Source organism: Pongo pygmaeus, chromosome 18, assembly GCF_028885625.2.
Source record: "Pongo pygmaeus isolate AG05252 chromosome 18, NHGRI_mPonPyg2-v2.0_pri, whole genome shotgun sequence".
Lineage (NCBI taxonomy): Eukaryota > Metazoa > Chordata > Mammalia > Primates > Hominidae > Pongo > Pongo pygmaeus.
Genome location: NC_072391.2, coordinates 32,327,144 through 32,340,904, shown reverse-complemented (window position 1 = coordinate 32,340,904; position 13,761 = coordinate 32,327,144). Strand labels below are relative to the sequence as shown.

The 13,761-nt window shown below is 49.5% G+C and overlaps 1 protein-coding gene across 1 annotated transcript; it reads left to right on the top strand.

Moving 5' to 3' along the window:
* The first annotated feature begins 567 nt into the window (after window positions 1–567).
* Window positions 568–8,594, top strand: ZNF689 (zinc finger protein 689). Its single transcript, XM_054454220.2, has 3 exons — window positions 568–1,298; window positions 1,497–1,610; window positions 5,716–8,594. The coding sequence occupies exons 1-3, from the start codon at window positions 1,094–1,096 to the stop codon at window positions 6,897–6,899; spliced, it is 1,503 nt and encodes a 500-aa protein (XP_054310195.1). The 5' UTR covers window positions 568–1,093; the 3' UTR covers window positions 6,900–8,594.
* The last annotated feature ends 5,167 nt before the right edge of the window (window positions 8,595–13,761 follow it).

Here is a 13,761-nt window from a genome sequence, read left to right as displayed (position 1 = left end):
CTTTGTGGGGCCGAGGTGGGTGGATCACTTGAGGTCAGAAGTTCGAGACCAGCCTGGCTAACATGGTGAAACCCCGTCTCTACTAATAAATATGAATATTAGTCGTGCGTGGTGGCACGCGCCTGTAATCTCAGTTACTCGGGAGGCTGAGGCAGGAGAATCGCTTGAACGTGGGAGGCGGAAGTTGCAGTGAGCCGAGATTTCACCACTGCACTCCAGCCTGGGCGACAGAGCACGACTCTGTCTCAAAAATAAATAAATAAAAATAAAAAATAATAAAGATGAAATATGTAACATGCTGGGCATGGCGCCTGCCCCCAGGAAATGCTAACCATAATTCCCTCCCCTAAAGGGCAAACAAAGAAGATAACCAGTCTCCAAAGTCAAGGATGCCCTGAGAACACCAGTAAAAGGAACTCAGGATAATCTCAGCTCTAACTCGGCCAGAGTGGCTCCATCGCTCAAATCGTTCCCTCCTTCAGTGATTGGCTGAGCCTGCCAGAGTCGAACAGCGGAAAGCAGCCCCAGGGCCTCTTGCTGCCCCCAGGTCGGTGCAAGTCGCTTCACAACTCCTTGTAGCCGCCTGATCCTAGCAGTCCAGCTTCCTGCCCTTATGCAGCTCTTGGCTTCGTTCAAACGGACCGCCTTTGCTAGCACCCAATCAGAACGCTCGATCTTCGGCTCTCGTCCAATGAACGCGCGTAATGGGGAGGGGAAAAAAGACGGCGTGAAGCCCAATCGCAGCGCCATTACACTTGAGGGCAAAGAGGTTAGGAAGCCGGCATGGCGCTCCGGTCAATAAAATCGATAGCTGGAAGCTGCCTGTGTTCCAGGCAAAGGCGGTGCGGTAGCAGCGCCGCCATTTTCCCCGAAGGCATCTTCCGGTGCCTTTCACCCAAGTTCGGGCAGGAGTTTCCTGAATAACAGCAAAAGGTTTCCGTTAGCCCCGCGGGCGGCCGATTCCGATTCCCTCCGGGCCTCCCCGGCCACGCTCAGCCCTGGTCCGGCAGGGGCTCCTCGATCCCAGGGGCCGCCAGCGCCCGAGGGCCGAGGCCTGGACGGGGAAGGCCGTGGCGCCGGCTCCTCGGGTCCCATGGCGCCACCTTCGGCTCCGCTCCCCTCGCAGGGACCAGGAGAGGCCAGACCCAGTCGGAAAAGGGGCAGGAGGCCGAGGGCTCTGAAGTTCGTGGACGTGGCCGTGTACTTCTCCCCGGAGGAGTGGGGCTGCCTGCGGCCCGCACAGAGGGCCCTGTACCGGGACGTGATGCGGGAGACCTACGGTCACCTGGGCGCGCTCGGTGAGGCCGGCCCCATCCGCTGCCGCGGGGCGCGAAGGGATGCAGGAGCCGGAGAGGGTGTAGGCAGGGAGGCCACGGTCCTGGCAGGCGACCAGGTTGTCAGGGGAGGTGGGCAGGGGCTTAGCAGGAGGTGCCGTCGGGGAGATACTACTCGGCGTGATCTAGGAGCTGGCCTTATGATTTGTTCTCTTTCCCCAGGGTGCGCAGGTCCCAAACCAGCCCTCATCTCCTGGTTGGAACGAAACACCGATGACTGGGAACCGGCTGCTCTAGATCCGCAGGAGTACCCGAGAGGGCTAACAGTCCAGAGAAGTGAGTGCTAAATAACCACGCAGAGCCTGCAGCCCTCCTATAACATTCTACCTCTAACGGCTCCGTCCAGAGTTTTGGTTTGGCTAGGGGTGGTTGCCGCGTATTTAGTGTATTCATCTTCCCAGCCTCTTGTGTCTGGTGGTGTGGGGCCGGTCCACCACACAGAGATTCCTATGTCAGTCTGCAAGCTGCAGTTTTCCATTGTGTGAATGAATCAGTGGGCTTCTTCTTCGTCTTTTTTTTTTTTTTTTTTGTAGAGACATTGTCTTGCTGTGTTGCCCAGTTTGGTCTTGAACTTCTGGCCTCAAGCGATCCTCCGGCCTTGGCCTCCCAAAATGCAGGGGTTACTGGCGTGAGCCATTGCAGCCAGCCAGAATCAGTGAGTTTTTAACAGGTGCTACCCTCTGCCTCCTTTCCAGGATCTCTGCCTCTAGCCACCTTTGAGTTGGACCAAAGAGATCCTAAACTTCTCAGAGTTTTCTGGGTTTTGGTTGAAGGGAGCTCACGGGGAACAGCTGCCTGGGATGCAGGGGCCTCTTTCTGCTCTTACGGCAGGATGACCCTTATCAGCGAAGGACATACTGCAATCTCCCCAGAATCCAACAAGGCTCTGCTTAACCCCATTCAGGTAGAAGGGTCCCAGATCCACTCATAGTAGAAGATGCAGCTGTCTGGGCTGGAATTTCAGAGCCAGATTCTTCAAGACCAGGGATAGCTGTCCAAGATTCAGATCTGACCATTGTATTTCCTTGCTTAAAACTTTTCAGTTACTTTTTGCCAAGGTTGTTAAATGGCCATTGGTTATATCTAAATCACCTGGGGAACTTGGTAAAAACGCAGGTTCCAGGACCCCATCCCAGAGCTATTCATTCACTCGTGTGAATGTTTAGGAACTTCCATTTTTTAAATAGCCTCAGCTGATTCAGATGTGCATCTAGGTTTGAAAACTGGCCGGGTGGTGGCTCATGCCTGTAATCCCAGCACTTTGGGAGGCCGAGGCGGGTAGATCACTTGAGGTCCGGAGTTCAAGACCAGCCTGACCAACATCGTGAAACCCCATCTCTACTAAAAAAATACAAAAATTAGCCAGGCATTATGGTGGGCGCCTGTAATCCCAGCTACTCAGGAGGCTGAGGCAGGGAGAATTGCTTGATCCTGGGAGGTGGAAGTTGCAGTGAGCCGAGATCATACCACTGTACTCCAGCCTGGGTGCCACAGTGAGACTCCATCTCGGGGGAAAAAAAAAGAAAAGAAAACCATTGGGTAAAATACAGTCCAAGGTCTTTAACAATGCTAACAGCAGTGGTTCTCAAAGCGTGGTCTCAGACCAGAAGCAGCATTACTTGGAAACTTGTTAGAAATGCACATTCTTGGACCCTCCCCCAGACCTGCTGAATCCAAAACGGGCACTAGGGCCTGGCAGTCTGTTTCAGTAGATCCTCCAAATGATTCTGATCACAGTGGAGTTTGAGAACCATTGGCTTAGAGGGCCTTTTGACCCAGTCACTGCTAGCTCATACCTCGCAGGTTTCCATATCTTGCCTTACACTCTTTTTTGTGTGTGTGTGAGACGGAGTCTTGCTCTGTTGCCCAGGCAGGAGTGCAGTGGCACAATCTCAGCTCACTGTAACCTCTTCCTCCCGGGTTCAAGCAATTCTCCTGTCTCAGCCTCTGGAGTAGCTGGGACTACAGGTGCCCACCACCACGCCCGGCTAATTTTGAGTAGAGACAGGGTTTCTCCATATTGGTCAGGCTGGTCTCGAACTCCTGACCTCAGGTGATCCGCCTGCCTTGGCCTTCCAAAGTGATGGGATTGCAGGTGTAAGCCACTGCGCCTGGCCTGTCTTGCTTTACACTTTGTGTCTAAGAAGATCTTAGGGCCTGTGCACACTGTACACTGAGCCTTGGGACTTATGTTTCTTTTCTTTTTTTTTTTTTTTTTTGAGACGGAGTTTCGCTCTTCCACCCAGGCTGGAGTGTAGTGGTGCAATCTCGGCTCACTGCAACCTTTGCCTTCCGGTTTCAAGTAATCATCTTGACTCAGTTTCCCAAGTAGCTGGGATTACAGGCGCCTGCCACCATGCCCGGCTAATTTTTGTATTTTTAGTAGAGGCAGGGTTTCACCATGTTGGCCAGTCTGGTCTCGAACTCCTGACCTCGCAGTCCGCCCACCTTGGCCTCCCAAAGTGCTGGGATTATAGGAATGAGCCACTGTGCTTGGCCGGGACTTAACGTTTCTAACACTGCATAATTTTAATTCTTTTTTTTTTTTTTTTTTTTTTTGAGATGGAGTCTCGCTCTGTCATGCAGGCTGGAGTGCAATGGCGCGATCTTGGCTCACTGCAACCTCCGCCTCCCGGGATCAAGCGATTCTCCCACCTCAGCCTCCTGGGTAGCTGGGATTATAGGCACCCGCTATTGTGCCCAGCTAATTTTTGTATTTTTGTAGAGACGGGGTTTCACCATGTTGGCCAGGCTGGTCTTGAACTCCTGACCTCAGGTGATCTGCCTGCCTCGGCCTCCTAAAGTGCTAGGATTACAGGCATGAGCCACCACGCCCAGCCACATTTTTTAAAGAATCAGCTAAGTCAAATAAACCATCCACAATGGAATTCTGTGCAACTGTAAAACAGAAAAAAGATTTGCTGACATAAAATGATCTTTAGAATATATTAAGTGAAAAAATGAAAGCACAGTAAAGTGTGTATAAGGTGTGTATATGTTATCTTTTGTATAAGAAAGGTGAGCTGGGCATGGTGGTTCATGCCTGTAGTCACTTTGGGAGATAGAGGCGAGCAGATAACCTGAGGTCAGGAGTTCGAGACCGACTTGGCCAACATGGTGAAACCCCGACTCTACTAAAAATACAAAAAATTAGCCGGGCATAGTGGTGCATGCCTGTAATCCCAGCTACTTAGGAGGCTGAGGCAGGGAGAATCGCTTGAACCCGGGAGGCGGAGATTTCAGTGAACTGAGAACACACCATTGCACTCCAGCCTGGGTGACAGAGCGTTACTCTGTCTCAAAAAAAAAAAAAAAAAAAAAGAAAGGTGGGGAAGGGAACATATGCTGTAAAGCATTTATATGCAATCTGTTATGAAAGAAAGATGGGGAAGGTGACATTTGTATTGCATCAAAAAAATGGGAAGAAACTAATATGGTTTCTACAAGGTAGATGGTAAAAAGGTGGCAGCAAGACTTCTCTATATTCCTTTTATTAATATTTTGACTTGTTTGTTTTTTGAGATAGGGTCTTGCTCTGTTGCCCAGGCTGGAGTACAGTGGTGCCATCATGGTTCACAGTAGCCTTGAACTCCTGGGCTCAAGTAATCCTCTACCTCAGCCTTCCAGGTAGCTAGGACTACAGGCAGGTGCACGTGCCACCATGCCAGGCTAATATTTGTATTTTTTGTAGATATGGGGTCTCACTATGCTGCCCAGGCTGATCTTGAACTCCTGGGTTCAAGCGATCTCTTGCCTTGGGCTCCCAAAGTGCTGGGATCACAGGCATGAGCCACCATGCCTGGCTGATATTTTGGCTTTTGAATGATGTAAGCTCTTCAAAAATATTCCTTTTTTTTTTTTTTTTTTTTTGAGATGGAATCTCGCTCTCTCGCCCAGGTTGGAGTGCAGTGGCGCAATCTCGGCTCACTGCAACCTCTGCCTCCCGGGGTTCAAACGATTCTCCTGCCTCAGCCTTCTGGGTAGCTGAGATTACAGGTGCGTGCCACCACGCCCGGCTAATTTTTGTATTTTTAGTAGAGACAGGGTTTCACCATGTCGGCCAGGCTGCTCTCAAACTCCTGACCTTGTGATCTGCCCGCCTCCGCCTCCCAGTGCTTAGGATTACAAGCGTGATCCACCGCGCCCGGCCTCAATTTTTAAAGTTAGTTTAATCTCCGAGAAATCTTCCTAGACTTCTCCAAGCTGGGTTAGAAGCTCCTGTAATGCACGCCATATTTGCATGATAGTATGTCACACTTAGCTGTCTGTGGCACTAGGAATTGAGGCCAGGGGGTGAGTCTATTGGTCTTGTAACCTACGATGTAATTGACAAGAGCAGGAGCCCAGTATTTGTTAAATTAATTCTTCTGTATTCCTATAGAAAGCAGAACCAGAAAGAAGAATGGGGAGAAGGAAGTATTTCCGCCTAAGGAGGCACCCCGAAAGGGGAAGCGAGGCCGGAGGCCCAGCAAACCTCGACTGATTCCCAGGCAGACGTCTGGGGGCCCCATCTGCCCTGACTGCGGCTGTACCTTCCCTGATCATCAGGCCCTGGAGAGCCACAAGTGCGCCCAAAATCTAAAAAAGCCTTACCCTTGCCCAGACTGTGGGCGCCGCTTTTCCTATCCATCCCTGCTGGTCAGTCACCGGCGGGCACACTCCGGCGAGTGCCCCTATGTTTGTGACCAGTGTGGCAAACGTTTCTCCCAGCGTAAGAACCTCTCCCAGCACCAGGTTATCCATACAGGTGAGAAGCCCTACCACTGCCCTGACTGTGGTCGCTGCTTCCGGAGGAGCCGGTCCTTGGCCAATCACCGGACCACACACACAGGCGAAAAACCCCACCAGTGCCCTAGCTGCGGACGTCGCTTCGCCTACCCCTCCCTGCTAGCCATCCACCAGCGTACACACACGGGAGAGAAGCCCTACACCTGCCTCGAGTGCAACCGCCGCTTCCGCCAGCGCACGGCCCTCGTCATCCACCAGCGCATCCACACGGGCGAGAAGCCCTACCCGTGCCCGGACTGCGAGCGGCGCTTCTCCTCCTCCTCTCGCCTGGTCAGTCACCGGCGTGTGCACTCCGGGGAGCGTCCCTATGCCTGCGAGCACTGTGAGGCCCGCTTCTCCCAGCGCAGCACGCTGCTCCAGCACCAGCTCTTGCACACCGGAGAGAAGCCCTACCCCTGCCCAGACTGTGGGCGTGCCTTCCGGCGGAGTGGCTCCCTGGCCATCCATCGCAGCACGCACACAGAGGAGAAGCTGCACGCCTGCGAAGACTGTGGTCGCCGCTTTGCCTACCCCTCGCTGCTGGCCAGCCACCGGCGCGTGCACTCGGGCGAGCGGCCCTATGCCTGCGACCTTTGCTCCAAGCGTTTTGCTCAGTGGAGCCACCTGGCCCAGCACCAGCTGCTGCACACGGGGGAGAAGCCTTTCCCCTGCCTCGAGTGTGGCCGGTGCTTCCGCCAGAGGTGGTCTCTGGCTGTCCACAAGTGTAGCCCCAAGGCCCCGAACTGTAGCCCTAGATCTGCTATCGGGGGCTCCAGTCAGAGGGGCAACGCCCATTAGAAGGGGAAGGACTGCCTACGTTCATTTCATTTTATGGAGGGTCCCAGAAAAGGGAAGGAGGAGCCCCAGGTCATACAGGGCAGAGTTAGAACTAAACCCGGGTCTCCTGCTGCACAGAGCTGAACTTTGTATCTTGCACTGCACTGGCTGCCTCCCTGTGCGTGTCTGGAACAGTCCCATTAGGAGAGGTGACATCATTTGGTTAAAGTTTTCCAAGCTACCCTATCCTAAGATAGTTTGTGTGGATATCAGGGCTAAAAGTTCTCCCCATCTATTTTAGGGGCTGTCTGCTTTTCTAGTCTGTGCACACAGGGATTACCTGTCATCTTGCATGCAATCAGGAGAATCTCATAGGGGCAGGACCTTCCCCTACTCTGCCTCTTCCTCCATACTAGGTTGGAAAAATCTGGTTTAGCCCACTTTTTGCAACATTCCTGCCAAGTGGTCTTCTACCCATTGCTTGAAAATCTCCTTTGACAGGGAGCTCACTACCTCACAAGGCAGGTCATTTCATTGTGGGATCTATAGAAGGCTAAGTACCACATTTTCCTCTAAACCTTGCCTACGACATGTTTAATACTTCATCTACATGGCAGCCCTTCAGATAATCACAACCACTTTGCCCCCAAGTTTTCAGGTTAAGTAGCATGAATTTGGTCATTCCTTAAAGACAGGGTTTCAATTTCCACACATGATCTCTGCCAACAGGCACTGGGTTTTCAGTGTCCTTTTTGAAGGGTCATATAAAAATAAGGTAACACCCACAGTGCCACTACACCTTCTGGGGCTGGACTTGTTTCAGCAGCTTTGGTTGCACTGAATTTGGGGGAGCTGCATGGTACCAGGGGTTTATTGGGTTGCAGATATATAAATGCCCTAAACTTAAAAAAAAAAAAAAAGCTATAAAGCTAAGTCTTCATCTTGTGTTTGGAAAATTGGTTCAAGCTGGGTATGAGACATAAGCGTAGTCAGCTCTGGGAGAAGGTTGCTCTTAAGGAGAAGCAGGGACCTGTGGTTTAGCAGCAGGAAGTGCAAATGGGACTGGCTTGTGCTCTACCTGGCAGACCTGGATTGGCTTCAGGCAGCCAGTGCCTGGAAAAGCCTGGAGAATTGGGCCGTACTTGACCCTGATTCTCATCAGGCACAGATGAATCACAGGCACCTAAGAATCGGCACAGAACTTCCATGAGGCCTCAGTCAGCATTTTTTCACAAAATGAGCTGAGGCCATTCAAGGAGGCTAGAAAGAGGGAATTGAATCCAGAGAGGAAGAGTCTATAGTCATCAAGTTGTATCCATGCCAGCCTCCCTCCAGAGAGGTGGCAGCAGCGTGGCTCAATCTGATCCACCTCCATGGCACCCGCTGGGTAGGTGCTTCATAAAGCTTTACCAAGTTAGATGTGAACAAGGCCTACCACTTTGCCTTGGGCAGCTGCACCAAATTAGAGTTTCCAGATGTGACTCATTCCAACATCTGGAGTGGGTCATCCTTTACCCCTGTGGCTCTTTCCTGCAGCTCTCCTGATCTCAGCACAAGCAGGGGAGCAGCTGGAGAACACAGCTTTATGTAATTACCTCTGTTCAATATTTAGCAAGTTGCATTGTAACATTGTAACTTTGTTTCTCCTTGGATGGTGAGCTACCCCCAAGAAGGGGTCATATCAGATTGGGTCTCATTAAAATGTCTGATGAATGAGTTCTCTTCCTTGTGGAATTACTTTTTACAAGATATCAATCTGGTTCCTTGACTCTGTAGCAATTTTTGCTATTCTGATGGGAGAGCCAGACTTTCAGACCAGGAGACCTGCCCTGCCCAGCAGAGCCCTATTACCAGGTCTGCCCAGCCCCCTGGTAGAGCCGGCTCTTTCCCCTACCCTTTGTCACCAGAATGCAAGGATTTCCTCAGTTAGGAATTGTATAACTTTCTTTGGGACTGGATTGTAATTCATAAAACTTGGGAGCCACTGATGGCTAAATTCCATTATGTGGTCTGTGGAGAGCAGAAATGGGAGACAACTTCCTAGGTTCCCTGAAGCACTTCAATCCACCCGAGCTGGGATCCTGGTTCCTCATTCAGTGAGAGATCCTAGCATCCTTCCAATAACTTCCCCTTTCCGCTTAAGGTGGTTTGAGTTTCTGTTATTTGCAGTCAAAAGAATGAACTAATACACAGCCTCCGTCTGGGTTAATTTCCCATCTGCCTCCATGCCTAGATATGAGCTGTGAAGAAAAACACTGCATTGCTGCTGAGAGGGACCACGATACCTTTCCTGACCTTCATCCTCAGTAGAACCTTCAATATTATGTCTTATGGGCTGGGTGCAGTGGCTCATACCTGTAATCTCAGCACTTTGGGAGGCCAAGGCGGGAGGATTGTTTGAACTGGGAGTTTGAGACCAGCCCGGGCAACATAGCAAGACTTAAAAAGCAACAACAGTAATAATATTATGTCTTCCATATATATATATATATATATAAAGTTAGATATAAACTAATAGTTTATATACAAATGTATAAATATAAATATAAATAAATATATAAATACTCTGGTAGTCCAGAGCAGGACCACACTATAGGCAGTGTGCCCAGAGTAGCATTCCATATATTCTTTTTTTTTTTTTTGAGACGGAGTCTTGCTTTGTCACCCAGGCTGGAATGCAGTGGCGTGATCTCGGCTCACTGCAACCTCTGCCTCCTGGGTTCAAGTGATTCTCCTGCCTCAGCCTCCCTGGTAGCTGAGACTATAGGTGCCTGCCACCACACCTGGCTAATCGTTTGTATTTTTAGTAGAGACAGGATTTCACCATGTTAGCCAGGATGGTCTCGATCTCCTGACTTCATGATCCGCCTGCCTCGGCCTCCCAGTGCTGGGAATTCAGGCGTGAGCCACCGCTCCCTGCCCACTCCATATATTTTTAACCAGTAAATACCTCCTCTTTCACTAGGAAAATACAAGGGGTCAAATAGGAGCTTCTTTAACATTCCACTCCCTGCCATTACTCCAAATTGACCAGCGTGCCCACTCATATTTACTTCTGATCCATCTCGGCAAGTCCTGGACATACAATGTTCAGCAACACAGCTGGGCCTGGGTTTCATCCCCTTCTGCCCCTCAGGGACTTTGCTCTATTATTCCTACTTTCTAGTCTCCTAGTTTTATGGTTTCAGATTTCCTTTCTTATCCCAAAGACACTCCAGCCTATAAGCATGCTAAGATCTGCCTTTAAAACAATAAAAAAGAACTTTTCTCTCGATCCCTATTATTTTCAGCTAAATGCCTTGAAGCAGTAGCCTACATTCACTGAATCCACTTTTTTCTTTTCTTTCTTTTTTTGAGCCAGAGCCTCACACTGTCACCCAGGCTGGAGTGCAGTGGCACGATCTCTGCTCACTGCAGCCTCCTCCTCCTCCCAGGTTCAAGTGATTCTGTGCCTCAGCCTCCTCAGTAGCTGAGACTGCAGGTGTATGCTACCACACCCAGCTAATTTTTGTATTTTTGGTAGAGACGGGGTTTCACCATGTTGGCCAGGCTGGTCTCAAACTCCTGACCTCAAGTGATCTGCCCGCCTCAGCTTCCCAAACTGCTGGGATTACACGTGTGAGCCACTGCACCTGGCCTGAATCCACTTCTGTTTATTCTTTGGCCTACTGCAATGTTAATAGCCACTTGACTGAGCTTTTATGATGTTCCATGTACTGTGTTAAGCACTTTATATACATTCCAATCTAATGTTCACAAGAACTCTATAAAGTAGGTGTTAGCAGACACTCCTCCATGAGTCTCCTGATGTGACTCCAAACTGACCAGCGTGCCCACTCATATTTACTTCCAATCCATCTCGGCAAGTCCTGCCTTCACATCTTGCTGAGTTGGCAAAAATCGCAAGTCCCTGCCTTCAACAAATTCTCAGACTTGAGCCTATTCACAGACCTAGAGTCTCCTGAATGAAGGGTAGGCTGGGTTCCCTTGATGAAGGACTTGATGTCAGTTCTACACTGACAAAAACATGCTATAGACCTTCTAGCCTTTTCCAAGTATACTTGCAGCCATTTAGCAAGCACATTAGATTGGAATGTATATAAAGTGCTTAACTCAGTACATGGCACATCATGAAAGCTCAGTCAAGTGTCTATTAATACTGCAGTGGGCCAAAGAATAAACAAGTGGGTTCAGTGAATGTAGACTGCTGCTACTGTGAGCATCAGGGAAGGGGAAGTAACTAGAGTTTCCAGAGATTTGTTGACATTGGACCTAAACTAATTTTAATTCTAGGAGATACAAAATTTAGTTTACCAGGTGCAGTGGACTCATGGTAATGAGTCAGGTGTGTGTAGGAATGGGTTAACTCAGGAGGTGTAGGTTGTTCAAACCCTGCACATTCCAAAGAAAGCTCATCTTCAGAACTGGCATTTGGTCTGCTCCTGGGAAATAACTTCTGAGCCCGTGGAATATTTTATTTGATTAGTGTTTTTGTATGCCAGAGGTCTTGGGCCATGCCATCATGCTGTACCAGTCTGAACAAATAAGTTTATCCTAAGTGTGATTTATAGTGAACATTGTTTTTTGCTCTGGGGTCTGAGTAGCAGAGATCAGTAGTGTGGACACTCCAAGCCTATGTGACTGACCCCCATTAAAAACCCCACACATGGCCAGGCGCGGTGGCTCACATCTATAATCCCAGCACTTTGGGAGCGCAAGGTGGGTGGATCACCTGTGGTCAGGAGTTTGAGACCAGCCTGGCCAACGTGGTGAAACCCTGTCTCTACTAAAAATACAAAATTAGCCAGGTGGTGGTACACATCTGTAATCCCAGCTACTCGGGAGGCTGAGGCAGGAGAATCGCTTGAACCTGGGAGGCAGAGGTTGCAGTAAGCTGAGATTGCGCCATTGCTCTCCAGCCTGGGCAACAAAAGTAAGACTATCTAAACAAACAAACAAAAAACCAAAACAAACAAACAAAAAAACCTGCACCCTAATTCTTGGGTGAACTTCTCTGTTTGGGAACAATCAGCACCTGTTGTCAAAAATCACTGCAGGGAGAAAAAAGCATATCCCTGTGATACCCCACTGGGAGTAGACACCTGAAAGTTTGTGCCTGGTTGCATCTGGATTTTGTTCCATGTACCTTATCCCTTTGATGATTTTAATCTGTATCCTTTTGCTTTAATAAACCATAAATGTAAGTATAACCAATAAATAAAAATAAATAAGCAAAGCCCTTGCCACTCATTACCCAGCACATTTCTCAGGACAGTGTTTGCAGCAAGCAAACCTTGAGGGAGAGGTAATGTCTGCATCCAGGACAAAGAGCAGCTTCCTTACTGCTTACTATAAAACAGCAGATGGCTGGGCATGGTGGCTCACAACTGTAATCCCAGAACTTTGGGTGGCCAAGGCAGGAGGATTGCTTGAGGCCAGGAGTTTGAGACTACCCTGGCCAACATAGCAAGACCCCATCTTATTTATTTATTTATTTAGAGAAGGAGTCTCACTCTTGTCACCCAGGCTGGAGTGCAGTGGTATGATCTTGGCTCACTGCAACCTCCACCTCCTGGGTTCAAGCAACTTTCCTGCCTCAGCCTCCCAAGTAGCTGAGATTACACTCACCTGCCACCATGCCCAGCTAATTTTTGTAGAGACAGGGTTTCACCATGTTGGTCAGGCTGGTCTCGAACTCCTGACCTTAGGTGATCTGCCTGCCTTGGCCTCCCAAAGTGCTGGGATTACAGGTGTGAGCTACCGCTCCAGCCCAACCCCATCTTTAAAAAGGAAAAAAACAGCAGGAGCTTCTTTTTCCTCCCCTATGATGCAACTCACTGTGTGTCTAGCATCCATCTGGGCACATCCCACGTTGCCCCTGCAGGGGGCAGAAGGGAACCAATGCAGGCATGCTCATGCTGCTTGTTGTGCCCTGAACAGTAAGGTCTTTTGTCTCTGTTTTCTGACAGCATCCATGAAACAATAACAGATCCATTTATTAACCCATAAGTAGGGCAGCCTCAAATTCCAGATCTGACAGTAAGTATTGTTTTTCTTGACCAGATGAGGAAACAGAGGCACAGTGACATTAAATAGCTTGTCGACTGGGCACAGGGCTGCACAGCTATAATCCCAGCACTTTGGGAGGCCGAAGCGGGTGGATCACCTGAGGTCAGGAGTTCGAGACCGGTCTGACCAACATGGTGAAATCCCGTCTCTACTAAATGCAAAAAATTAGCCAGGCATGGTGGCACATGCCTGTAATCTCAACTACTTGGGAGGCTGAGGCAGGAGAATCACTTGAACCCGGGAGGCAGAGGTTGCAATGAGCCGAGATTGCGCCATTGCACTCCAGCCTGGGCAACAAGAGCGAAACTCCATCTCAAAAAATTAAAAAATAAATAAATAAATAACTTGTCCAGGATCACATATCTGGGTGACTGTAAAGTCAGCCGCTATGCAATGTATTATTCTAAGACTGTCCTTTAAGATAACTGATGACCTAGTTAACAAATCAGTGCTTCAGTTTTTATCTTACACCCCTTAGTTTTCCTACTTAAACTCTCTTGTAACTTAGCTTTCATGCCCCGCATTCTTCTAGTCTTCCTGGTGCCGCTTGTGGCTTCTGCTAGTGTGTACATGTGAGAATTCCTTCCTAGCAAGAAAGAGTCTTGCTCTGTGGCCCAGGCTGGAGTGCAGTTGTGCGATCATGGCTCACTGCAGTCTCTACTTTCCTGAGCTCAAGTGATCCTCTCACTTCAGCCTCCTGAGTAGATGGGACCACAGGCATGCGCCACCACACCCAACTAATTTTTTTGTATTCTTTGTAGAGATGAGGTTTCTCCATGTTGCCCAGGCTGGTCTCGAACTCCTGGGCTCAAGC